This window comes from Apteryx rowi, unplaced genomic scaffold (assembly GCF_003343035.1).
Source record: "Apteryx rowi isolate R43461 unplaced genomic scaffold, aptRow1 scaffold_37, whole genome shotgun sequence".
In the NCBI taxonomy this organism is placed as follows: domain Eukaryota; kingdom Metazoa; phylum Chordata; class Aves; order Apterygiformes; family Apterygidae; genus Apteryx; species Apteryx rowi.
Window position 1 is genome coordinate 3,822,534 of NW_020450196.1, and position 26,832 is coordinate 3,849,365.

Consider the following 26,832-nt stretch of genomic DNA (forward strand, 5'->3'; position numbering starts at 1 on the left):
TGTCCAGAAAAACATCTCAAGGGAATGGGCACTGGCTGTTCATTCACCTCGGTCAGTCTTGGCGTTATCATTGCATTTTTGCAAATATTACAGGCCCATGGAAATAATGTGGTACAGTGCCAAGTGATAGGAGGAAGCTATATTTGGACAAGTACACAGCAACAAAGTTGGAGTGTAAGAATGTAGTGGTGAAACTTGCTGATAGAAGATCATGCATACTGCAGCATCCAAGCCAATCAACATGGCATTGATTTAATGAGCTGCAAAGGCAGTTCTTGGTCTCATATCTCACATCTGACATTGATAAAATGGTGCCTTCTACAAAAAGCTTAGTCGGAATGAATTTATGAACTATCTTGAAGTTCAGAAATGTTAAAGAATTTCATTTGGCCCACAGTGTTGGAGGGGGCAGGGACAAAGTTGTGTTCTATCTTTTTTTCCATAATTATCAAATACAGGTTTGTCTGGTAAGAATCATAAGTTAGCTGCAAAAGGGGCAGGGGGGAACTAAAATGAATGTGTTTCAAACTAAACCAGAGCATTAATACAGTCTAGTGGTGGAATTTTGAGACTATTGCCTTAAACGTGGGTCGTCAGTCATCTTCAAGTTAGAAATTGTCTAGTAGGAGTGGGGCTCAGCTGAAATGGTAAGTTAGTCTGAATCTTTTTTGAATAGGAAAGAGCACTCTGAAATATCACCTTTTAACAATATCCATGGGCTTATGAAGGAACAAGCCTGATGAATGATATACTTATCGCTAGAAGTTATGCGATCATATCCAGGATGAAACACTGTGAGAGAAATTCAGGCTTCTACATGGCATCCTTTCCTGTGGGATGGAGGAACACAGGCTCCAAGCACGTCATGTTGAATGTGGTGATTCACAGTTGGGGCCTTGCAGCAGAGCAGAGTGTAAGTGAGGTCTCTGCAAAAATGCAAGAGGTGCGCTCCTGCAGCAGCAATAAACTGGTATAATAAAATTTGCACAAGAAAGCATTTCTTAAAATGAAGAAGGAAAATGTGGCCATGCGATGTAAATGTAGGTATATTGCAATAGTGATATCATGTATTTCTATCTGTAGTTAAACTTCTATGTGAGTTAGAAAAATACTATGCATACAACCCTTCTGTTCTCTGTTCTCTTTAATCTGTGATCGGATTTGCATAGCATAGTGTTAGAGGAAAAGGAGTGTGTGACATGCCTAGATGTCTATGATAAAAATTTTATGTTATCAAAAGCACATTGCAGAGGTAACTTCAATTTTTTTGAGTCTTTTTCTGGTTTATTGTGGTTGTGCTTCTCATCTTTGTGAGGCTAGTTTTGGCCTGTCCTAACAGAGATAGGAAAGGGGCTGAAACACTTGTCTTTTTTTTCATAAGTGTGGTGTAACACAGGATTTTGCAAAACAAATACTGGTTCAAGCAGGTCAGTTTCTCATCTCACTCCTTTGACAGCTTCCTTTAGCTCAAAGGTTCCTTTTGAACCAAATTATCACTCTCAGAGAACGTGCAAGCTCTTTCCTGCATGCAAATGTTATTTTCCGCTACAGAATAGCATGCACTTAGACTTTCATTTCTCTCTGTTTTACCTGTTAAGGCAGCATTTGGAAGACCATCACAAATGTGAACAGTAATACAACTTTAGTTGTTTGACAGGCTTTTAAAACATGATTTACCAACCTCTCTAGTTCAAGACCCATATATTTGCAATAACAATGAAGGATGATGTTTCCAAATGTTGACACAATACATTGAGTACGTATTGCAAAACAGAGCAATAATATTAAGAGACAGGAACAGTTTTAAAATCCTAACATACTGCTGTTTGAATAATGTAGAAGGTAAGCTCCTTAAAACCATTGCAATACTTTGTTTAATGGCTTTAGAAGAAGTACCTAAAATCTTGCTGAATTCTTCAATATAATTGTTTGCTTTTTGCAAGTTACATCTGTTTATTAATCTATAGAACTGTTCTTTCCTTCTACTCTGTTTTCCTGGTATCAGAATTCTTTGTATGATTGCTTATGGCTTAGCCAAAATTATTCGTGCAGRTAATAGCTTAGATTGATCTATCTGCAAATATTCCTCTACTTGATGTGTTCCTCAGTGAGATGCTTTGATCTTTGCAGTGACTCACAGATTTTTATTTATTTTTTTTAAAGAAGTGGCAGTAAGAAGGGATAAAGTGGTTATCTTCAAGCCAGTGGTACTCAAGTGCCTATTGAAAGAAGATCAGGCCTTGAAAAGGTCGTGAGTTAATAGAGTCATAACTTTTCAAGAGGCTTGTAGGATCTTGATTTTTCTGTTTTGGCTGTTTAGAATTGCAACCGTTTTCAAAACTGCAACCATTTTTCGTAATGGTACTGTGCCCATTATGAGATGTATGTAAAAATCCTATTTAAGAGTTTGGCAGCACAAAGTTGTGTACCAGTGTGCACTGTTAAGGCTCATAAACATCATGTCTCACACAGGTATTTCACTGAATGTGAAAGCTAAATTTCTCTGTGTAATTCATAGTGCACCTAACAATAGCTAGTCACAAATCCCTGAATGCAGTGCAGCCAAGGAGGGCCGGTCCTTTTTTCCTGCAGTAGCTGGATGCACGCAGAAGTGATTCGGTATTGTGTGCTGCTGGGGTCTGCTGACCCACAACGGGCCTCTGCAGGAGCCGGTTCTGACTTTCTGCGCAGGCCTCTCCAGTGGTCCTCTGCAGATAATGCTTCTCACAGCCTTTCTGCAGCTCAGGAGCAAGTCAGAGAGGTTGCCCCTGCGGCTAAAATCTGCTGAGCATTGGGGTTGGTTGGTTTGTCTTATTCCACCTCCTTAATCCTGGCAAAGACATTAAGTCATTTTATACAGGTAGTAATCACCTGACAACAGTCAAATGAGGTAGGATTGAGTATCTGAAGCCTTTTTTGTGACATACATATGTATACATATCTGTGCTTTACTGTGGACTGACCTTTCTGCTTATTGGCACAAAAATACTTGCGTCATCCTGGGGATAAAAATCAGATTTTGTTTTCATTGCACTCTTCCCTACAACAAAACTGTATGCTGTCAGACATATAGCAACTTTGAGTATCATTATTTCCTATTAAAAGTTAATGGCACAGCATGTCTTTTTTCTAATAGATCAAAGGAGGGAGCATTTCCCATCCGTATTTTTCTCTTCACTGCCACATGTTTTCCTTCTCCTTTGGCCCCCTTCTCCTTCATCCATCTCTTTCCTTCCCATTCTTCCTTTCCTTGAAGTTCAGCAGGCCACAGTCTCTTGCCAAGTCTGCCCCTGCCCTGCTTTCCTGGTTTTCTTTTTCCTTGTCCCAGGTTGCTCTCTGGCTTCACTTGCTTCAGTGTTCACACCCCTTCCTGTCTCTTCTGTGCTTGGAGGACTTCAAAGTGAAACCAAGTCTGCTCCTCAGCTAGTTTTACTTTGCATCCTGCTGTGAGCGCATAAACACAGCAAAGGAAATGAGCAAGTGAAGGCTAACACAGAGGGCAGGGTTTCCATAGGCGTGGTTGCTTTCCGAGCACAGAAGGGTGGACGCCCTCCCGGTGTAAGGTAGCTGTCACGCACTTTTACAACCCCTTGAAGGATTCCTCCTCCATCAGCTCTCAGAAGCTGTGTTTGTGACATGGAGTACCTGTGCCACTGCAAAYGCAGCGGTTCGGAGGGAACTCCTTCCCAAACTGTGCTTCACCCCTGAGGGTACCAGTGGTTGCCATCAGCTGCTGGGTTAAGGCTCTGTGTCTTTGTCCTGTATAGCCTCCCTTAGCATGGACACAGCAACTCCTTCTTCAACTGAGGTGCAACCTTGGTGCTACGTTTCTAAACCGGTGCTTTCTGCTGAAAGCCATTTGCTATGAGGGGATATGGGACTAGTGTCCCCATTTTCCTGGCTTTTGTGCAGGACCAGTGCCAGTCATTGCTGATGAGCAGCAGCTGGTTTTGCATGGTGCAGCACCTTCAGTCTGGCCTTGTGAGGCATCCTACAACATCTCGCTCTCTCCCTCTCCCTGTCTTCCACTCCCCAGCACACGCACTGGGCAGAGCACTTCAGCCAAAGTCTTGGCCAATCATTTCCTTAACCTAGTTGCCTTTTCTTACACACATTGAGATAATTCTGTGCTCTGCAAGAGAACTGTCCCCACCACCACCACAATTTTTATACCTTCTACCGCCCCTGCTTCTGCAATGAGGAGACCATAGGGGCCATTTCTGCCTTTTTGGGGGTCCATACTTGTTGCTAAAGTGGTGAGAAAGGGTAATAAAATAGGGTAGTTGGTTCATTCTTATTTTTTCTGGTCTTTAGGAACTAGTTCAGGGCTGCAGTACTATTCAATAATGCTCTTATAATGGGATCATACTACAAGCAAACTCAAGTCCATTTTTTTTATTTGCTGTAAAGTAAAGCATAGCTAGCCAGTCCAAAATATTAATGAGTATTCCTTTTCACTTACATAACTAATCATCAGGCTTCTTCCTGGTAGAGGACACAAAAATGAGGGGTTTATAAGATAATAAGAGCACACTGCTAACTGCAACTATTGAAAGGCAATCTTATATAAATACATTTAATGCACGCATGCTGTTCATCATGCATATTTATATCTTCTTGGACTAAAAAAATGACGAACAATTCAATAGCCAGTTCAATACTGTGCTGAAAAAGATATGGTTATGTAATTAGACATTGTTGCTGATCCATGTAGGGTAAGGCCTATCAGAAAGTGGAGTATCATGTACTTTAAATCTTAAGAGCCCTCTGTTCCTATGAAGAACCTCTACACTTAATTCATCTTTTTTTTAACATTGGTTTATGGAAACTATAAATGAGTCAATTCATAGCCAGTGTCTATATTTTACCTTGTTGGGGTGGTGTTCTCTTTTTAGCTAATGATTCATGAAAAGGGAGTGCATTAAGCAGAAATGGACTGAGTTCTGTTAGTGTGATGAACAAATTTTCTCTTCCTAAATGCTGAAAATTGTATTTTTACCTTTGAAAACTGTGGTGGGGATCACTAACTGAGTTACAGATAATGCTGCATGCCCTTTCTAACCTAGTCATAAAGATGCATTGAGAGATGCAGATAGTCTTTCAGAGGGCTTCTGTGTAGAGTGAACAGATTCTCATCCAGACCTCTTAAGCAGCTGGGGACCTCTTTTGTTTGCAGGAAAACTCGCAGTCATTTTCCTTTGGAAAAGCTGACAGGTTCTGATCTGTCCTGCTGAAGATCCAGCAGTGCCAGGCGGCATGTCCTCCTGCAGAGTGCTCACCCACTGCTTGCACTTGTGGCTGCAGGAGAAGTCACCTTTTTGTGATAAGTCCCACTCATTATGTTCACTCATTATGTTCACTATCTTCCATGTAATACTTAAGTGATTTATGTGCAGATGTATCCTTTGATAGCAGTGACAACCTATGGTTTTGAATCTTCCAGTAGSATTTCCTGGTAGGCTGCAAAGAATGGCCAGCTAGCCACTTGCAAAGATCTTTGGGGGGGAGAAGAAAGTGGTGGTATTTTTTACATATTGTTTATGAATTTGAGTTATCTGCATACAGGAATGTTAGTACTGGTGCAATGCTACAGAGTATGAGCTGCATCTGAAAATCAGTGGGGAGGTTGGGAATTGGCAAAAATATTTAATAATAACTTCATTTTACTTTTTTCCTGCCACAAATGTTCAGGGACAGGTTTTTTAATTTGGTTTGGCAAGTGAAAGCCTGTTGGAAAGCAATTCCAGTATATCAAGTGGTTTTAAAAGACTTAAAAGTTATTTTCAAATAAACATTTTTTTATCACCATTAAAAATTCTGTGTCTAGGTTTCTGTACCTTAAAATAGCTGCTTACATATTTTTTCCCAGTGTATACCTCATGTTTCTTAATGTCAGTAGGATGCATATGTACCCTGATGCATAACTGCTTCTTAAAGTACATTACAAGTTTATTTGTAATTTCAGACAAGAATTAAACTCAGTGCATTGTCTAACTGCCACCAGGGAAAAAAAGTAGTCAGTTGCTTGTTCTGATCTGCCCACGTAAGTCTGACTCAGAGAGAACCAAAGTGTACAGTTCCTGCTAAATACAGTAGTATCCTTTACATTTAAAGCAGCTACATAGAGAATGGCATAAATTTTTAAAATATTAGCAGTCATTCTGGTGTAGTTCATGCTGTAGTTTGACTCCAGTAGCTGAAAATTTGCTGCCTTTGTTCTATGGTAACTAGACAGCAGCCATGAAAAATAGCAGCTATTTCCTTACATGCTGAGCAGATCTTTCCTTAACTGTTCTTGTTTTTAAATCATTCTTGTCTGATGCAGATTCTGAAATCATTTTTCCCTCCTTGAAATTTTCTCTGTAGTTTAAAAAGAAACATTTTAGAGGAGTCATTTGAACAAGGAGGACTGTAGCTTTTTTACTTTATGAACCATTTCATAAAATTGGATAAGCCTCTCCCTTTCTATGACTTTATATGTGCGTGTATTAGGAAAGGTCTTTGAGCAGCTTTGCTCTATGGGAAACCAAGACTTGCTAATCTAGTCAAAGGATTTTATTGATGTAGGATTTGTTCTCTGCTGAGAATGGCGCAAGAGTTTGTTACTATTTTCCAAGAATAAAGCCAACTTTCTGTTAAATTCTGACTGAAGTGGTGGGATCAAGGAAAGCTTCTACTAATTGCAGTCTTAACTTTCCTGAGGAAAAATATCTCTTTTTTAAAAAAATTAGTCATAATAACTTTTATTCAATATACTACCCTCATTAAAGAGTCTCTCACCTGAATTTAGACATGACTTTCAAATTTGGTGCTTACATCAGTCTTCTATATCCATTCCTGAGTGACCTGATTTTTCAGGTAGGCTAAGCACCTGAAAGACAAGTCACTGCTTAAATATACGTTTGGGAGCCTAACCTTCAACATCTGTTTCTAAAGATCTTTTCCCTAAATTTAATTTTGAGCTTACTTCTGGTGCTCTTGCCCAGCCTATTTGGGAGTGAGAGTAATTCTTGTGTGTGTGTGTTTCTCAGTATTCCTCCCCAGTTTGGTCACAAGTGCACTCACAACTATGAGGTTGTAGGAGAGATGTAAGGGATTGAAACAACTGAGACAAAGGATCTCTTGTTCAGTATGGACCAAAGTTCTGACAYGTTGCATCACCTTCTTCATCCTCTTCCATATTTCTGCTTGATGTCAGGGTAGTCCATGAAGAAACTATGGTTGCATTTATAAGCAGTTCCATTATGATTAATTTTTGGTAGGTTATTTTTTTTATTCCAATTTAATTGCTTGGATGAGTTCTTCTGGAGTCAGAGAAGTGTTAGTGCTGGAACAAAAGAGGAGGCAAATGCGTGTCTGGAAGGCAGGATCACAGCAGCACCAACTTAGATCAACCGAAATTGTCACAGTCTACAGCAAAAGCTGTATGTGGTGATACTATGAAAGATAGGAGGGATCATGACAGRGTATCCAGACTTGTCCCTTCCTTCAAAACAGGGCCAACTACATTTGAAACATTTGTCTAATCTGTCCTAAAAATCTACAGTATTAGGGTTCACAATTCTTCAAAACAGTCTGTCCCAGCATTCAAGTATCTTTTACACCTGTATGGTAAGGCCCTCTAATGAAGACAAAAGTGGGATTTCAAAGACTCAAATTTCTTAGGTAAAGGCTACATCACAACTGGCTGCTGAAAAGCTAAGCTTAACTAGCGTTCAGTGGAGGCTGTATGTATAAAAGTTATAGGATCCAGGGGGGGAAAAAGGCATAGATGACTTGAAGATCATGCTAATCCACTCTAGCTTTGAGGCTGTTGTTTTGGCAACATGATTTTCTTCTACAGACTTTAATATGATTGATTATAGGCTCATGCCGTAACGGGCTGAATACTTCCCAGTTGATTGTGACTTAGAAATTGCCAGTAACATATGGACAACGGGTAAACAAATTGTGCTATATGCTTTGGTGCATATTAATTTTTTTGACTGCAGCTGTTCTATGTCTCATGTGTCTAAAAAGTCTTTTTTGGGAATGTTCTTGCTAGTTCAGCAAATTATATCATCTTTCTTCATTATGCACTTTTGCTGTAAAGTTTGCCCAGACATTTTGAGTTGGTTAGAAGAAAAATATAGTATAGTTGTGCTTCTGTTGAAATAGAAAAAGATGGGTGAGTAGAGAAGACTAAGTTGTCAAAACAGAGTATTACAACTATTTTGAAGTTCTTAATGTTTCATACAACTTTCCCATCCTAGTAATTGTTTTGCTGGTTGTGAGTGCAAGATTGTTCCTTCCTTCATTTTATGAATTTGAGGATAATCACTATATCTCTCTTCAGTCTTTTTTCTTTGTAATTTAGACTGAATTCCAGTCYGCTGAATTCCAGCGGTTGTTACCGCTTGATGATCACAAGCTTGTCCCTGTATTTCCTGAAGTACTAGATTCAAAACTGGACACAAGTGCTCCAGCTGAGGCCTTGCTTAATGCTTCAGAGCAGCTTCACCTTGACYGTCTTTTCCAGCTAGTTTTTGAGTGCTATGTGAGATGTTGCTGAAAGCTTTACTGAGGCCTCGTTACTACCTCCAGTGCAGATCCCCTAGCCRTTCCACATGCTGACTGGCTAGATGAAGAAAAACAGCTTTGTTGGACTGGACTTGCTCTCATCTAATCCATGTGTTTCTTACCTATCAACTTATCTTCTATCTGTCAATAGCAAGAATATGTACAAGCTGTAGCCCACAACTTGTAAACTGAAGTTAGGTTGAATTGTCACAGTTTTCTAGGTTGTTCTCGTCCATATTAAAGGTGGGCATGGTGCTTGTCCTTCTCTTTCTTCTGAGACGTTATATTCTGGAAGATCCTAAGTGAGCCCTTGGGGGCAATTTCTAATGTCTCAGGGTGCTTCAGCTTCTGCTTTGAAATTCCCATGGTGTCACTAGCCTGAGTACTTGTCTTATTACAGCTGCTGATCATTTGAAGCAACTCCAGTCCCTTATTGTGAACTTTGGAGCAAAGGTGTACTGTGTGTTTGAAATCCAGACATTACTGCTGGCTGACTCTCCATATCTGTACTATGGAGTACCTTTTCCTTTGTCTAAAAGAATATTTTCTTGCTAATTGTTTTCACATGTGGCTGTCTGCATCTTATTCTGTGCTTTTTTTCTCTTGTTCCTATATSTTCACTCTATGCTTTTTATACTTATCCTAAGCTATTTGACCTATTTCCCATTTTTTGTATGATTCTTTCTGGAGCTTTAGGTCACTAAGATCCTGGTTTAATCAAATTCCTTTCTCCAAGCACGCTGAGTTTGATTGCACCTCTCTCTTTCCTTTAGAAAGCAACACTTACCTTAAGCTCCTTTTCCTCCTATGTGAGACTTCATTCCCATTGGATCTTACCTACCAATTATCTAAGTGCTTCTGCTTGCCTGGCTTTCCCTCCAAAAATCATGATTGCTGTCTGTCATGTGATCCTTGTCATTCAGTTTTCCATGTACTGTCAGAGTCAAATGTAGAAAAAATTTCCCTCTGTTTTTCTCACTTGCCTAACCAACAATTTTTCCTAACACGCTGCAGCAATTTGTTGGACATTATGCATTGCRTGGTAATGTTATCTTGAAGTCCTATGTCTGGTATGTGTTAGCAGCATTAGGACCACTGTCAGGTCATGTGGAACTGAGCTGTACTTCTGGATATGAGATGTCTTCTACTCTTGCCCTTCCTTATAATGCCACAGCAACTTCTGTTTTCTTCTATTGTATAGTTTCATACAGCATGCAGGCATTTCCGTCTCTCATTTCTTTCAAAGAAGATCACAACCCCATCTTACACTTTTTATTCATTTGTTAACTCCTGTAGGCTTTACAGAAAGACTGCTGGTCTCTTAAAAGCTACTCTTGTTGACACATGAAATCGCAATTTTGAAACTAAAAGAATGAGCTAGAAATTCTCCTTTGGCCTTGTACAAATGTGGCTTTCTACTTTGTGTGCTTTTCAGTCTCTTACCAAAAAAAAAAAAAAAAAAAAGAAATTAATGAGGCCTTTTCATTTTATAAAAGGAGGTCCTGTTAGCAATTTCTACAAAGTACACAGTGTGACGTCAGTAATGTTGGGGATCAAATGTTTGTTCTTACTGGTTGCCAGTCTAGGACCAGTGATCTGGAAAAGTCCCATAGTTGTTAGGAGGACTGGTGTGCATGTATGCTTCCTACAGGACTTTCAAGTTATCTGTAAAACGCAGAATTTCAAAAATACACAAATTACAAATGGAAAGGGATGTATTTTGCCAGAGGAGCACAGTGTGCTGTGTTTCCATGAATTTGTAAACTTTGCTTCCTCTAATGAAAAAGCAGCTTTATTTCCATTGTAGAAAGCAAGTATCTGTCTGAAAAAAATCACAGCTGTTATTTTCAAAACAAAGTATGTGATTGTTGTGTACATACAGAAAATAATATGTAGCTRTAACTTGTGATACTTCTGTGGCTGTTTCTGTGACTTGCATATTATAGTTGTAGGTTAGTCTGTTTCACATCAGAGAGCAGCCTAAAGCACTAATGGCAATTCCTCAAACGGGACAGAACTTTTGTAAGTATTTCTAAACTTGGATGGAGGTGATATTTGCTGATGTTCTTTTATCTTTKATGTGCTTTTCCTTTCTGAAGGCTAAAAAAGAAAAATAGATGATCTGATACTTCTTGCTGTAAATCAAAGCATTAAAATGTAAACATGTATAGTTTTGAAGTATACATTACTCCCTCTGATAAATTAATTCTCAAATTCAGTTTGCAAACTAAGAAAAGACTGTTCCCCCTATTACTGCCTTTTTTAGTTTCATTCGTTTAGTTTCGATTCAAATGCTGTACTGTCTCCCTGAGAGCAGGGATCTTTGAAGGAATCAAACAGCATCCGAATTGTAGCACTGTACTTAGTTTAGTTACTGAGAACCTAAAAGATCTGGCAAGACACAGAAACCAGTATGAGTTTTTAGCTAAGCAAGTGAAGGCGATATGAATGGCTGAAATGGTTTAAAGGAGGTGAACAGTCTGGCAGCTTCATGATGCCTGTGCTTGTGCTTTCATTTGTATAGTTCAGAATTAGCCTTTGTGCTTTCCTATCATTACTATGAAGACAGAACTATCAGGAAAAAAAAGCTCTTTTTCATTTTGTTTCAGACTTGAATTTCATTACTATTAGTATACTATTTGCAATTTGCGTGTCCCTCTAACTTCTGAAGCAAAATAGAAAAAGTAATTAGAAAGATTAGCAGGCTAGTAGGACCTTGAAACTGGCCAAAATGAGCTGGRCTGTAGGGATGTCTTAGGAATAATTCATTTTTTGCTGGGCGCAACAAGCTATACAATTTCTCATCTGTACTTTTTTTAACTCAGTGAAGCTGTTATGTTTGAAATTGTATCCTAATATTAGTTATTGAAAACTGGAAAAGGTTGGTYTTGCTGATAGAAGAACCTTCACAATTCTCTCATGAATTCCACCCAGCGGGTTTGACTTTCAGTCACACTTTCAACCTCCATAATCAGCTTGGGAAAAAGAAAAAAAAAGAGGAGGTGGGGGGAGCTTGCCAAGATAACAGGCCTAACCGCTCTTTACAATTCATACAACGCTTTTGCTGCCAGATTTTTAGCAGGATAGATCAGTGGTGCCTCCTATGCAGTAAAAAGCTTCTACTGTTGGTGTTTGGAAAGAGGCAGTGCTTCCAGAGGGGTTCCTCCAGCGCTTCTGGAAGCGTCATATGGCAGTTGACCTTAGAGGTGTAGTGGACTAACCGTTGTGGAGGAATCTCAACAAACCAACCATTGCTGAGGAAGTTGTTGAGTTTTAAGATTCTCAGACTGAAGCTCTGAAACTGAAAATTCATGAAGGGGGGTAAAAAAAATTGTTTTTCCAGAACTTCTAATGGTTGTCCTGTCCATTGCAATACATAAGCATTTACTTYGTTCTCAGAATATGCTGGCCTGAAATGTTTAGGTTTTACTGCTTGAGTATATCAGGTATGTGGACATATGGGTGACCTTAGATGGCTACATGGTTTCTGCTGTCAAAAATTGAATCCATTTCACAAACTAGTGTCTGGGATACTTACAAAAAAACCCAAAAAACCTGAACTGTATATTTATTTTCATATAATTAAGTGGTCAAATAAATTACTTCAGTTTTTACTTAAGGTCTATATGACTATCCTGATATGAGATTTTTAGAGCAGGGATTAATTTGTGATGATGGAGAAAGCTGTAGRATGTTTCTTGTATTGCCTTCTTTTTTGCTCTGTGCACTACACCAAATTATACCTCCTTTTGCTTGTTTACATCTGCTTATGGTGCACTGCCTAGCATCGCTCACAGGTTCTTGTGTGCTCTGAATCTGCTCAGCCACCTCACAATGGAGTCAATTAAATCTTTCAGATCATAGCCAACAGCGTTAAAGCATAGTGAAATACTCTGTAAAGAAGCTAAAATGTAATTTCTGTCTGGGAATATTATTAGTTTTGAAAAGTTCTAACAATTTAGGTCAGACTCTTTCCTTTATGTTAGAAATTCAGCTACCTTCTGAGTTTTCTTTAATTAATGCAAAAAAACCCACTGMGGTCCCTTCTTCAGTTCCTGTTCCCAGAGACACCCAGAAGTATGCTGATATTTTTAACTTGGATTTCCTATGGAAACAAGATGTATGCAGGCAAGTTTTGTGTGTGTTAGAGGATGTTTTTTGTGTCCTGAGTCTCTTCCGTTGCAAATCTTCTAAATAGTCCTACTATTCAAATTTTCCTGGAGAGGGAAAAGGAAATCCATTGACCAGTGTCAGCGAAATTTGACAGTAGCCTGGGATTCCGGCAAATTTAATGGAAAAAATAGGCAATTAAAGATGACCTCTAATTGGGAAAACTGTTACTGATGGTAATTCCATATTAGGTGGCAGAAAATCCACACGAGAGGGAGATTATAAATAAATCGTATGTGAGAAAAGTTTGTTCAGTGCCTAAGAAGAAGTGAGCTCTAGTCTTGACCTCCCTAAAACCCAAATAGGCAGGAAAGCTAGCTTCAATAGCGCCTTTGCTCTTGGAACTGCTCTTCTATACTTTGTGGCATGAGAATATGGTCATCCTATTAGTCATTTCTTTGAAAATCCTTTTTGTCCAGGAACCGTTATCTCTTTAATCTTCCATGTTGTGACAATGATTCTTAGTGGATGTCTATCACTGTAGCAGAGAGGTAATAAATTAAAAAGCTGATGGAATTTGCATCTCCAAAGCATGTTGTCTGATTGATGAACCTTACCTTGGGAGAGTTTGGTAAAGGAGGAGAAATTAAGGGTAAAAAAAGGTTTTGAAAGGAGGAAATGTGATATGAGGAAGCAGGAGTGTAATGTGATGCTGTTTACCCTGTTTGCTTGGGGAGGTGAGAAGAACAATAGAATCCAACGAATGCTTTCAGGGTGGGAGTGATTATTTGAGATAAGGATTTAGAAAAAAAAGTATTTTTTTCATTATTGAATAAGTGTTGTTGGATTTCTTCCATTGTGGAGCATTTTTGGTTTGGAAGTTTCTTGCCTTTCTACATCACAGCATAATAATGATTTCCAGCTTTACATTGGAGCTGAAGTCTGGCAGTTTGACTCTGTCCCTCAAGAGGCGTGGTGGAAGTGTATCACCAGATGGATCTTTTTAGTCTTTTTAGTGAATTGAGGAACTGGCTCTCACAACTACTACCACAAGAAAAAGCATGACTGAGCAAATTTTACTAGTAAAAGTGAGTTTTGCAACAAGTGATTTTCATAAAAGATGCTGCTTTAAAGTCACAGTAACAGAGGAAATGACAAAGGCTACCAAAGACTACCAAAGAGTTTGATTGTGACAATGATGACTCTTTATTGGAAGACATTACAAATTGTGCTTTGTAATTAGAAGTGCTGTTTGTGACATTTTTGCAAGTAGTTCTGACAAGCTATCTTTGTCAAGAATTCAATCTTTGGTTGAAAACTTCCAGTTGTTTAGGGCAGATACTAGTATGATCATCTCCATTTGTGGCTGGTGCTAACTTAGTAAGTTTGATATGAATTTAATATGAAATTATATATGCTTTTCCAGGGACTCAGCTGCTCCATTTCTGGTATTTTATATCTTCCTAGAGAAAGAGAGCTTTATGAGTGGCTGTCTTTAATAAATATCTTGCCTAAAATGCACAGAAGTGTGAGAACCAGATTTCAGGATTAATTCCAGAATTTTATGTGCCATCCTAATGCATTCATTAGAAAAATTAGAAAAAAGCATGCAAAATCTGTCTGCACCAGTCTATGGGTATTTATATCTTACCAGACACAAAGAAGCATAATTGTTTCTTGTATTCTCCTTTACCTCTCCCTGTGCTCACCAGGAAATTTAAAGGGTCATTTTGTTTTGCTACTTGTTTATTTTTTACTCCTCATATTTAAAATGATAGATGAAAAGACGGGAATACCTTTTCACTCAAATGAGGTTTCCCTTTCTGAGTGTACTAGTGCAGAAAACTGCTAGCAGTACACCTGAGATGATGTGTCTCACAAAAGCTAGGAGAAAAATGTACGTCGTAACTATTAGCCAGGACATGGTAGCAACTGCAGTGAGAAACTACCTTTGGAAAATTTGGAATGTGATTCCTAAGCAGTGTATTTTGTGTGTGTGTTTGGAGRAAAAAAAAAAMAAACTTTAAAAAYGATCAGAAGATACTGAGAAGTGTGTTCTTCAAACAGAAAAATGTTTTCTTGATAGCAGAAAGAAAGCAGAACTAAATTTCGGTTGGCTGAATTTCCAGATGAGGCCCATAAGAATGTACTGTAGTGTTTGTCATAGATGTCTGCTTTTGTTGAAGTTGGTGGGAATTCTGATGTTCACAGGAAATTGAGCTCAAAGACCATTAAAGTAATAGTAGTAGTTCCTGTTCCTGTAAGTTGTAATTCAGAAATTAAGGTTATGTAAAAATAGGTAATTACTTATAAGTTGGCAATATGAATGCCTTCTGCTTTCAGTAGAAGATGAATTTCTAAAGTGTAACAAATATGAAATTACAAATTCAAGGAAAAGAGAGTAGCTGGACAGGAAGCTCACATTTGCTTGCTGTCATGGTAAATGTCATACTCATTTTGCTCTCAAGAGTCCAGCTGTATGGTGGGTGAAGCAGACCTGCAGCTTGAGTGAAGCTGGAAGTGTAGATTCAACACTTCAGTGAGCAACTAAATCATAATACATATATTCTCATTTAAAGTAGTTGTAGTTTTGTTTTGTTTTAATCTGCGCTTAAGACAACGTATACTGACACTTGGAATTCAAGGCTTTAGACTGGTGCCTTAGGAACTAAACATGTCACACTAGYTTTGGCTGCAGATTAGACCCAAGACCAGGTCGCTGATTCTGCAAGAGGATTCTGGAAAAATGTTCTTTAGAGTTTTACAGCACTTTGATGTTTCTCTTTATTATCACCAGCTGGGATCTGTCCCTGAGAAGCTAAACAAGAGGTCTTTTTAGCCCAGTCTTTCATTGAATGCCTATAGTGTTTTGAAGATGTTTTCCTCCCCCAGGTCCCAATCTTACTTTGTCGGGAGCCTGTCCTTTGTCAGACATATGCAGACATCCAACGCTGTAGCTAAGGTGGTTTCCCTGCACTGTAATAAAATAAATAGTCATAGCTTACCCTGGAAATAGGTTCCAAGTCTCTAAGTTCTGACTTACCTCTGCACTATAAACCTTTACAGAACTGAAACGGTAGCCCTTAATACGCATGCTATAAAGCACATGAGGAGGCACGCTGTACCATTTCGGTAGCTGCAGAGTAGAGGGAGAATACAAGAAATTATCTGCACGGAATATGGGAAGGTTGTCAAAGTGAAGGTCTTGAAAGATGTTTAACACAGCTGCGGTTAAATCAGTGCTGTGTATGCTGTTTCTCAAAAGGCTATGAACTGAAATTTTGCTATTCCTAGATGCCTCTAGGAAATAGTGAAATAAACTGGCTTGTATAGGAGAAGTTTACCTTCTTCATGGTGTGTTAATTTGTGTATTCAGTAGTTACTGCAGTTGGGATCTAACCGTCTTCCTCATGTTGGCAACATTGCAGGGGCCTATTTTCACATGAATGAGGTGTTCTTGAATAATTTATCTATATAGGGATAAACAGGCTTTTATTCCACATCTGGCATTGATGTTTCTTCAGCTAACATATTACTGAAAGGAAGTTTCTATGCTGCCTTCATATTTGGCCTTTGCTGAGTATAACCATATCTTAGGAGATTTGGGGAGTAGCAGAAAATATTACTGTATCTAGGTTCATTTGGGGTAGGGCAAGGGGAGGAAGGGAATAATTTGGGTTATCTTGGAAGAGCTTTCCCAAGGGGTCAGTCTAATTAAGCAGTCTTTGTACTACTGGTGATTAAATTGAAATATAGATCCTTTTTTCTAAGAAAGTGGTCTTAACCAGAGTGCCTGATGGCTGTGTTCTTGTACTGATAGTTACAAACCTGGGTTAGTGTTAACTAGTGATATAAAATGTGTGAATATAGACGGGTTAGAKAAGTTGTAGTCAATTTAAAAATTTTTTTAAACAGACTCATTGTCTTTAGTAGAAGTTTGAAGTGCAGGATGATGGAAATACATATTCAAGTAATGGAATTATTAATTAAGATATATTAATTGCTTGAAGGCTACAATGAAGAATATAGCTAGCTGAAGTAGGGGAAATACTGTTTTGAAATCTATAAAAAGACTTTTGAGTGGTGTTATGGATACTTTTCTGATTACTGGAAAGTTAAACTCAGTGAAGGAAGCATTTTTTTTGTTTTTTGGGTTTTTTATCAATTTTTAGTTAGGTACAAGATGCCATCTTTACTGATTAAAAGACAGATGAGATCTGTTTTCTTCCAATGTAGCTGAGAAATGAAATGGAAGACTGACTGTATCGATATAGCTTAAAGATGATGTGGAAGATGGGGGGAAGAGCTGATTCCAAAGAGCTATAAAATAATATCTGAATATTTAATATTGTCATGTGTGTAGYCAACCCATTTTAACTAGTTAATACCTCACCTTAAGAAGATCACTCGCAAAAATTATACTGTGTAGAAACTACTGTTACAGAAGACTTCCAAAATGAGTTTGTTATCTAAAACTAATCAGTGCTCAGTCCTCCAGATGCTCACTTCTGTTGCTCATCTCTCTTACTTAGATGGAATTAGAAATATGGGCTGTTCCCAGTGAGTGGGGATTATAAGTTTTAGTATTTTTTAACTCTTCATAGAAGAGCATGTGTAATTACATGATGCTGCAGGGCATGTATGTCTATTGCTCCATATAAATGTTGTATAGTAGGGTTGTTAGTGCTGCAGTAGTGAAATATCTAGCGTAAAGGCAAATTAGATTGAGCTGATTTTATCCTGTGTAACACTGCTCGTTTCTAAGTATGTTAAATGACCTGCTAGTAACCAAGATATTTGAGAATGCTCTTGAACAGCATCACTTCTAGCTGGATTGTTGCCTGCCTGGGCCAAGAAATAGTATTAAAAGGAATTCTAAAGCTATTCTGTGAGATATAAATCTATGATGGTATAATGATAACAGACTTTTTTTTTAGTAGGTCCTGGAAAATATTAACAGCACCAGTGAATGGATTGACCATAGCTCTCAGCTCCAGATGACTTGCCCTGTAGTTCAGAATGGTATGTACACTTCCATTATGAAACTGTTGGCAAAATCTAGCATGATTTTTAGAACACATCTGACCCCAGTGATCTCTAATTTAGTTATTTATTCTTGATCTRTTGTTGCTTCACAGCAATGGTAAGATGTAATGTCAAATACCTCCTTGCAACTTTGAGGATACAGTGCATTAAGGGAGCAAAAGGCTTTGTGCCATTGAGACATGCTGCTGAAAATCTGGCTTACAAACACAAGCCTTATGCTTCTGCCCATCACTGCAGCTTCTAGCTCATCTTACAGGATCTACAGGGGAGCAGGTTTTCACTGCTGTGTGTAAGTCTGCCTGCATAGCTACAAACTGGTGCGGGAAGAAGCAGAGGATCATGTTGAGGCGATACTGTCCTTTAGTCTGCTTGGAAAATCCCTTCCAAACGCATCCTTATGAGTGCTGGTGTTGCGGACRTGTAAGGTGCTGGTACAGTGGTTCAGTAGAGGAGGACAGAGGATAATTTGCATCTCTTAGGTATTTGCTTTTTTTTAAAAAGGTGTTTGAAGAAATGCTGTCTTGGAAAAGTGGAATTTCAAAGACTGCATGACTATGATCAACTTAATATTTTCATGGAAACTGTAAAGTGACCAAACAATATGAACGAAAAAGGAAAACACATATTTTCTTTGTAGGAGGACTGTATTGTTGACATAACTTAAAAGAATAAGAGGACRTAGAAAATAAAATTTCACTGAGTTCCAGTAAATGTTGCATCTAATCAGTTTACCAAACTTTACCTTTCTTGGATAGCAGTGTGTCTAGTAGCTCCTGTTTTTGCTTGCCACTGTACAGCATCTAATAAAAAGACATTGCGCTTCCCTAAAGAGTTTGCAGGTCAAGTAATTTAGAAGCTAAGAAAAGTTCTTTAAAATATGGTTTAAATAYGGACAGTGACAGAGGTGGTTTGAAAGTCGATGAAGTAGCCATAAAGAAAATGTGGTGAGAAATGTTAACTTGACCTTTACCTTGTTACTGACAATCTTTGCAGTAGTTTTCCTTTAATAATCCACAAGTGTGTTGGCAGAACAGTAATCGAATTCACTAACGGAGCTAACAGGGCAGATATTGCATGCGCTGCAAAGAGCCCGGCACAGTGACTGCCGGTCGGTGGGAGAGGAACGTGCTGATGGCAGCAATAGTGGCCACTCCTGACCCTGCCTCCRCGAAGGAGGTGGGGAGACACAGGCAGACCTAGTGCTTGGGCTGCTGCTCCTGGTAGCTGATAACCCGCTGATGGGGGAAGCAGCAGCTGCTGCATCTTGGGGTAGGTCTAGGTGGTGATGGCAGCAGGGCTGGGAGAGGTCAGATGAGACAGGAGCGCACACGGCTGGATGGTGAGGAGGTACCTTAGGGCATCAGCTTCTGGGGAAGTGAGGGTTTGCGTTGGGGGAGGGCCGTACAGCAGATGTCAGGTGTAGGATCAGTGCTCATAGCAAAAATCTTTACCTTTCTGGTAAAGAAGAGGTGAAACTGGAGGTGTGGTTCCTTCTGAATGTGTTGGTGGCCTGCACAGGGCTGGGATATTGGTGCTGATGACATAAGCCAACAAAGTCTGGGGCCCCAAACTAGAGTTGAGATGTTATACAGAAGTGGATAAAGGTAGTAGAGCAGGAATTATCAGGAACAAAGAATGTGTATATGCTTGAAAATATGTTGCTTGCTCAAAGAAATAAATGTGTAAAATATTCTAAAATACATAATGGCTGAATTAACAATGAGTTCAGTGAGTCAGATAAGTGAATTTCGGATACAGTAGAATAGGACATGTCAGTGCAGTTGTAAATTGCCCCGACAAAGAGGGGAACAGCTTACTTTAATAATAATGATAATAATAAAAATACTATCTTCAGCTGCTCTTGACATTGTTTTAATTAAGTGACCTAAAAAAGAAGAAAACTAAGGATAACTTCATTGGAAGAGTATCACTATGAAGTGTGACTGATCTTGGTGACTTGCTGTTCTCTGAAGTATCTGAATTTAGCAAAAAATGTTTAATAAATTGTATATGCTGAACACTTACTTTTCTAAAGTAAATACTTTRTTTGTAACCTAAGCTTGTGTTGTTAGATGTCGTCTGTTATTGAAAATGGAGATGCTTCTGCCAGAAAGCCAAATGAAGAGAAAACATATAAAAAGGTAAGTAAAACCTGTAAACTTTTTTCTACATCTTTTTCCCTTCACATTGGATGATTGAAACATACTGTAAGTGAAAGGTACTTCAGAACTGACTAAATACAAAAATGAACAAAAGATATGCCATGATTCAACTGAAAGTATTTTATTCCTCCTGTGAAATCATAAGACATTTCTGCAGGGCTGACTAATTGAAAGCTAGTTCAATACAACTTCTTTATAATATGCACCCTTGCTACGTTGTGGAAAATGCTTCGCTCCTAGCAACAGAGATATCTCTGGGCATAAACTCATCAGTGTCATTCTGACACAGTTGTCAGAAATCCAGTACAGTAAGTTCTCAGATGCTTTGCATGTTTATACCATGTTTCTGGACTACAAAATTACCCTATACCCTCCTCAGTACTTTGTCAGAGATGCACGGTGTGTGCGTGCTTTTTTAGTTTGTTTTTTCTTTAAGAAATATTGTTTAGTAGATAACATTAAATGTAGTAACAGATTTTCCAGGAGCAACATTATTTAGGTCCACCTAGCAGTGGAGATACCACCAGGGAGATACACGCATGCRTATACACGAGCACACACCATCTCACAGAAGAGGTGATTTTTTTCTGTAATAATACAAGATGCTCCCACAGTATATAATAGGTTAAGGTTTTTCGTTTCTGAGTGTTGTCTACAGCACTGCTGGTGAAGTCAAGGAGAATAATAAACTACTTCTTTTCCCACCCCTTTTGTTGACCGCCATGTTGTCAGCATCTAGGTTGCCTTAAAGTTACAGCTGCTTTTCTCAGAAATGACTTTAAAATATTGAAGTCAAAATTGTTCTTGAAATATGGTTCCAGAAAGGAACAAAGCTCAGTGTCTGGGGTAGACACACATATGGTTTTATATTGCTAGGCTAGATGAGACAAATCCGRGTAGTCCCTCCCCAGGTGAGCTTCCATTCCCCTGGTCACCCTACGTGCCCTTCTCTGTTCCTGTCCTACTCTTAAATTCACAATATTCCAAAGGAAGCCTTGTAAAGATGTCTTACTGYGGCACCAAATCTTTTGTATCTTTGCTAGGCTTTGTCAGAGACATATTTCCAGTAATCGCAGCCACATCAGGCTGGGAGTTCAGTCAGCTTGTGATCACCTCCAGATTCTGTGCTTTCCCCTGAGCTTCCAGTTTTCTCTGCTTGTACTAGCCTAGTGATTTTAATTCCTTTTCATATACTCACATCCCCAGGTGTTCTCTGTTTGAGATTCTGTATAGGAGATGCCCCATAGCATAGTGTTAACAGCAAATTTTGTCATTAAGCTCCTGCTTTTTCTGCCAATATTGTTAATTAAAAAGAAAATTCATCAAGTTTGGCTCCATGATTTATCCATGAAGAACTTTACTGGCGGCATGCATTTGCCTGATGCTTTCCATTTTAACAAGGTATCTCCTCTGAAGCCAAGCACCTTACATACCTTGCAGTTTCTGTTAATTCACACCTTCTCTAGATTTCCCAGGTAACATTGTTTCACATTTTTTTACTGAAGTCCAGACAAGCCAGCTGCATTTGTCTAGAAAGKTGGTTATGAGGTGAACTTGGCATGACCTGTGTTTAACAGAGGCATTTTGTAGCATTTCCCATTTAATTCTAGGTCTTGGTAATTTTCTCTAGAAGATCTTGCTTACTTAGTCTTGTTCACACTTAAGATCAGACCCATGTATCTATCTCTTGTTGCTTATGATCACTTTTCTTCCCTGTTTGACGCARGTATTGCAGTTACATTTCTCCAGTCATGTATTATTGCACTTTGGTGTTTTGGCTGGAAAATACTTGCAGCTCTGTCCTGTGACTTCCTGTGTCACTTCCTTGAGAAGCCTGGGATGGGGAAGAGCTTGTTTCCTCAGCTGATGCTTGTTCAGCTCCTGGGGCAGTTCCAGTTCCCATCCCACCATGCCCTTGATCCCAGTGGAAACACTTAGGCAAGATACTCGGGTAGTTCAGGAGCCAATCTGTACTTGCTAACCCACCCTCATTGCTCAGAGGGCTCACTTCCCCTTTTTTGTCTTTATTTATACATAACAGAAATGAAGAAGCTTGTGCTATTCATCCTATAACAGGCAAAGGACAGTATCTTACCTTGACGTGTGCCAGTTCTGGCTTTATTTCTGCTCTGACCTCTGATGTGTAGCTCAAGGGCAGTGACATACCAGTTGCTTGTTAAGGTGGGACAGAGTGAGCTCGCAGAGGAGTGTGTGACATGGCACCTGTGACAGCAGTATATATCTTGGTGACCTGCAGTATTTCTGCCAGTCCTGTGTGGCTCTGAAGAGGTGCGCTGGCTGCTCTGGTAGCCAAAGAAATTGTGTCCCGAGGTACGAGCATGGGAGGGTTCAACAGAGCAGTGCTGTAACTGGGGGCAGAACGAGCAATTGACATGTTCTTCAGAAACATACACATTAGAAATGTTTTGTAACTTCATATTTTATGTGGATAATGCAAGGGATGTCTCGTGTTAATATGAGGAGATAATCTTCCTGAAATACCCTGACAGTTTCAGTCTCTCTTCTAAAGCAGAGAGCTTAGCAAAGGCAGAGTGAACGCCATCCTCCCATCTCCTGTTGTGGGGTCTGCTGGTGCTGTGGTGGGACTCGGTAACAGTAACCCTGTCTTGAGCAAGGTTGTAACTCAATGTTAAGGGTGGCACCCCTAGGCTGTGTGGTTTGGTCTTAACTTTAAAATCCTTTTTTGGGGCTCTTTCTCATCTCTCAGAGCAGATGCACCGAAGTGCCTCTTCAGCCTCTTTGTCTCAGCAACTGCAAAGGGGTTTGCCGATTAGGAATCTGAAGTAGCTTTGTAACAAAAATTACATGATATTCAGATGCATGCTGGAATGTCTATAATGCCAAAACTAAAATTAAATTTCTGGGGTGAGTAATGCACTGGTACTGTCCTGCTGAAGGGTTAAATTTTCCTCATGCCTGAGGAAAAAATACCAAAGCATTCCTCAAACTCTGATTTAAAAAACAAAATAATAGCTTGTGTCTCAAATAATTTTGCATTTTGCTTAATTATATGTTGTATCCAGTCATCTCCCATAATAACATGTAGAGGTTATGTTTGTGCAGTGTTAGTCATATGTATAAAGTACATACAAAAGGGGAAAGTGATGCATGGGAAATACATCTGTTTGTGTTGTCAAATCCAACGACCCATAAGACAAAACGAAGAGATATAAATGTCTTGGCTTCAGAAACATTTTCCATGTGCCAGGTCTGGTGAGAAATAAGCCTACTAATCTGTATATATTAAATAATATACTGTAAGTTGCTTGATCTGAAAATATAAATATCTCTTAATAAGAACTGTGAACAGTAAGGGAAACCTGGAGGAAAATTAGAGAAAATAATTGCAAATACTTGATACTTTTGTTTAGATCTATTTTATGTAAATATGAAAAATTAATATTTTATCCTGGAGATAAAAGTGGTTTTATGGAGTATAAACAAAACTGCTTGCCTTAGTGCAATACAGTCTGTCCCATTGATACAGAAATGAATGATGGCTTACTAAAACCCATTTTCATCAAAGAACAAATGATTTCTAACGGCTAGGTGAGGAAAAACATTCTTCTGCTGGGCCATGCAGAAAAACTTCACTTTCTTTTTCTCTTGGATCACTCGCCCTTCTCATTTCTAAAGACTGTGGAGCAGATGCTGTCGGTATAGCTCTGAGCAGCAGCTGAACTGACATGGTTGAGGTGGAAGGGAGTAGGCTATGCAGCTGCAGTTGCAGCAATTGAGTGCCATGTTGCTAGATGCAGCAGCTGGGGGATGAGGGGGAGACAAAGACCCCTTAATCCACTCCCTTTTCTGTTGTTTCCTTCTCATTTTGTAATTTCGTACTTTGCATTCTGTTTGCACTGCCAGGGTGTGCACTACTGAGGGTGTTGTTCTCATTTAGTGCACCTCGTCTCTGAGGACTGCTTAGTGGGGATAAATTAGTTTGTAGCTCTCTGTCAAGAGGAGGCACTTGAATTGTTCACTGCTGAAAATGGGTGCTCCTCAAAATGTGGTTTCCTTCAAAATGTCCTTTCTGTGTGTATGCATCGGTGTACTTTGGCCTGCTGTAATTCTTTACGTCGTCGTTTGGCCTTGACAGAGCTCGCAGAGGGATCACCTGCCCATGCATCCTGCAGGAAAAAGAATTTTGTTTATAATGGAAAAGTTTTGTTTCAGACCTATGGTATCTTTGCTGTGCATTACCAGTACATTCCAAACAAGCACTGAATTTATGTAGATAAGTAGTTAGAAAGGAGATTTTCTCCCCGAGATTCTCAGACTTCATCCAGGGTAAGGCTTCCTGGAATAATAAGTATTCTGTAGGCCTATCAGTTATATTCCTGGGACTCTTAAATTCTTCAGATATTTTCTTTATGGTTTTGTTCAGCTCTGCTAAAACAGAGGTTGGTAATGTCTTAGTTCATTGAATCAGTTTTTCTTCAATTTTTTACGATATTCATATTTTGGTGCACTTTCATGGCAGAGGAAAACCGGACTTGCCAGCTGCATGAATATGAATGTTTGGGAGCTCCAAGAAAATGTCTTGGGTTGCTAGAAGCTTGTGAGAGGCCTTATGCAAGGACTACTAGAACATCCTCAGATGCTGTACACTTTCTGAAATGCATAACTAAGCCAAGGCAGTGGCACAATTTCTGTATTGAATCATTTTTATCGATTGACCTGTAATATTTTTGATTTTTCCTGCCACTGCAATCTTACACAAACGTTCTGCTAGCTTTTAATTGTATGATATTACTTAGTCAAGGTGTCCTTGAGAGATGATGGAACACAACTTTCTGTGACATTTTTGCTTTAGAAAACCACAGCTTTTCCTTGAATATCTTCACTCTAAAATGGTGTTATTTAAAGTCGGTCTATAGGGCTCTTCAATGTGGTCCTTCACTACAAGTATTTTAATCTCTAAGACCCCTGCTGTTTTTTTCTCAGTACCTGTAAATTTCATGAAGTTTCTGAGCTTCCAAAGAGTGTAGATACCATTTGAAAAATTTCAATCACTCTAATCAAAGAATTTGGCTAATGGAACAAAAGCTTCATAGATATATGTGCAATGCAGCTTTTAAGGTACAGGACTCAAATAACTTTTGAGATCAAAGAGATTTGAAATTTTGCAAAATGTGGCCAGCTCTTTGAGTCGTGTCATTCCCTTCCCCCCCCCCACCCCCCCAAGAGAGAAATTGAGGGGAAAAAGAGAAGCTCTGGATACTTCCTCCATTTGATGCTTGAAATTCTAAGCGAAGGACCTTGACAACACAATGCAGTCACCAGACTATAACTCCTCTTGAATATCCGTCACAGTCTGGTCACTCAAATATGGAGGATACAATAGCCACTTCTTTTAATTTCCTCCTAATATTTTGCAACCTTTGTTTGTGAGAATCATTATAGTTGCACCTGACTCTGATTAGCACATGCAGCTTTTGCATTGTGATGTCCTCAGACCACATGGTAGCCCCTAATTCTGCTTCCTGGTAAACCAGACTTCGGTAGGATCCTGGCAATTAATACTGGGATGGTGGCAAGACTGAGGCATAGATAGGTCTGTTGGACCACTTTAAGCATATAGAAGAAAGTCGCACCAGAACGCAAAGCAAATAGACATAGTGGTTGTGTTGTGGAAATCTGCTGCTAGATTATCAAAATCTTTGCTTGTAGATTAAAGTCTGCCACGTACGTATACAATTAGACTGTGTCTCATTGTTACATAGCCTGCGGTGGTTCTGCTTAGCATACTACAAGCGCTTTACATAAGCTACTCAAAATTGCATATTGTAAGTGTGAGTCACTTTGCCGAGGAGCAAATGGAACTTACCTGAATAAGGGAAATCAGCTACCTGCTGCTAAACTTAAACGTGCATGAGCAGTACTGCTACATCACTGTTTGCATTGGCTTATGCCCTGTGTCTGATGTCTGCAGATAGGGTGCTTACTCTCACGGACTCTGAAATTTCCCTGATGGAGTTTGTGCTCCACTGAGACCTGCTTTCAGTGGCAGACTTTGCTTTTATTTCTGCAAAGACATTGAAATGAGTGGCTTTTATGGCTTTGCTTGGAGCAATGGCTACTGCCAAACTTACAGGGATCAAATTATTTTTCAGAGAGAGATAGAGCCAAAAACCAAAGCATACCAAAGCCAGAAAAGCATACAATCTAGTCTTTATGTTCTAATAGAAGTGCTATTGATATGTGTAATAGCACAGCCAACGCTGTAGAGCAGCATGCATGACTCTAGGATGCAGTGAAAAGGAATAGCCCAAGAACATGGCATAGACCTGTATAATGAATACCTTTCTGCAAGAGGAGACATACCTTGGATATTTCTGCTGACCTTTAACCTCTGCTGCTGCCTCTCCACCTTTGCTGCTGACCCTTACTTTTCTCAATCTATGGCACTTCCCCTAATTACAATACCCTGTGAAAATAGATACATGTCTTTCTGCTGCTTTTGAGTAATAGTTTGCCTTATTATAACACAAATGTTGGGATAGCCTTTTCATCTGGAGGTCACAGCTGCTGCCTGTGAAGCAGACTAGCAGCACCAAGTAACTTTGTTCTGTGGGAAGGAGGAGCAACTTAGAAATAGCCGTTCACTCCTGAGCGTCGGGATCCAGAGGCGAGAGTGGTGGGCGGAGGTTGAGCCCCACAAAGCGTGGCCTGCAGCAGCGGGGTGAGCGACCGGCAGGGAGAGGCACTGTGAAGTGCAGGAGTAGTGAAGGAGTACTGTGGCTGGAGTGACCCATAGATACCAGTTGTAGAGAAACAGTAAGACTGGTTCAGCCACTGGGGGTATCTAGTGGCTCTGTTTTTATCTCCTTGTCTGTATTTGGTATGAAAGGAAACTAATTGCTCAAACGGGTCAGCTGCAGAGAGCATGCTGAGGTGGGGAAGCCACCTCCAGAAGTTTCAGTTAAAGCAACTG

At 39.4% G+C, this 26,832-nt stretch overlaps 1 protein-coding gene across 6 annotated transcripts in view; it reads left to right on the forward strand.

The window, feature by feature from the left end:
- PIP5K1B (phosphatidylinositol-4-phosphate 5-kinase type 1 beta) overlaps positions 1 to 26,832 on the forward strand; it is a 111,016-nt gene that overhangs the window by 18,482 nt on the left and 65,702 nt on the right. For 4 of the 6 annotated variants that reach the window (XM_026073473.1, XM_026073476.1, XM_026073471.1 and 1 more), the window contains 2 exons: positions 17,607 to 17,691; positions 19,788 to 19,856. In XM_026073473.1, the coding sequence (XP_025929258.1) occupies positions 17,689 to 17,691; positions 19,788 to 19,856 (72 nt within the window). In that variant the 5' untranslated portion in view covers positions 17,607 to 17,688. The remainder of the gene's footprint in view (positions 1 to 17,606; positions 17,692 to 19,787; positions 19,857 to 26,832) is intronic. The other 2 variants (XM_026073475.1, XM_026073472.1) reach the window with 1 other exon arrangement.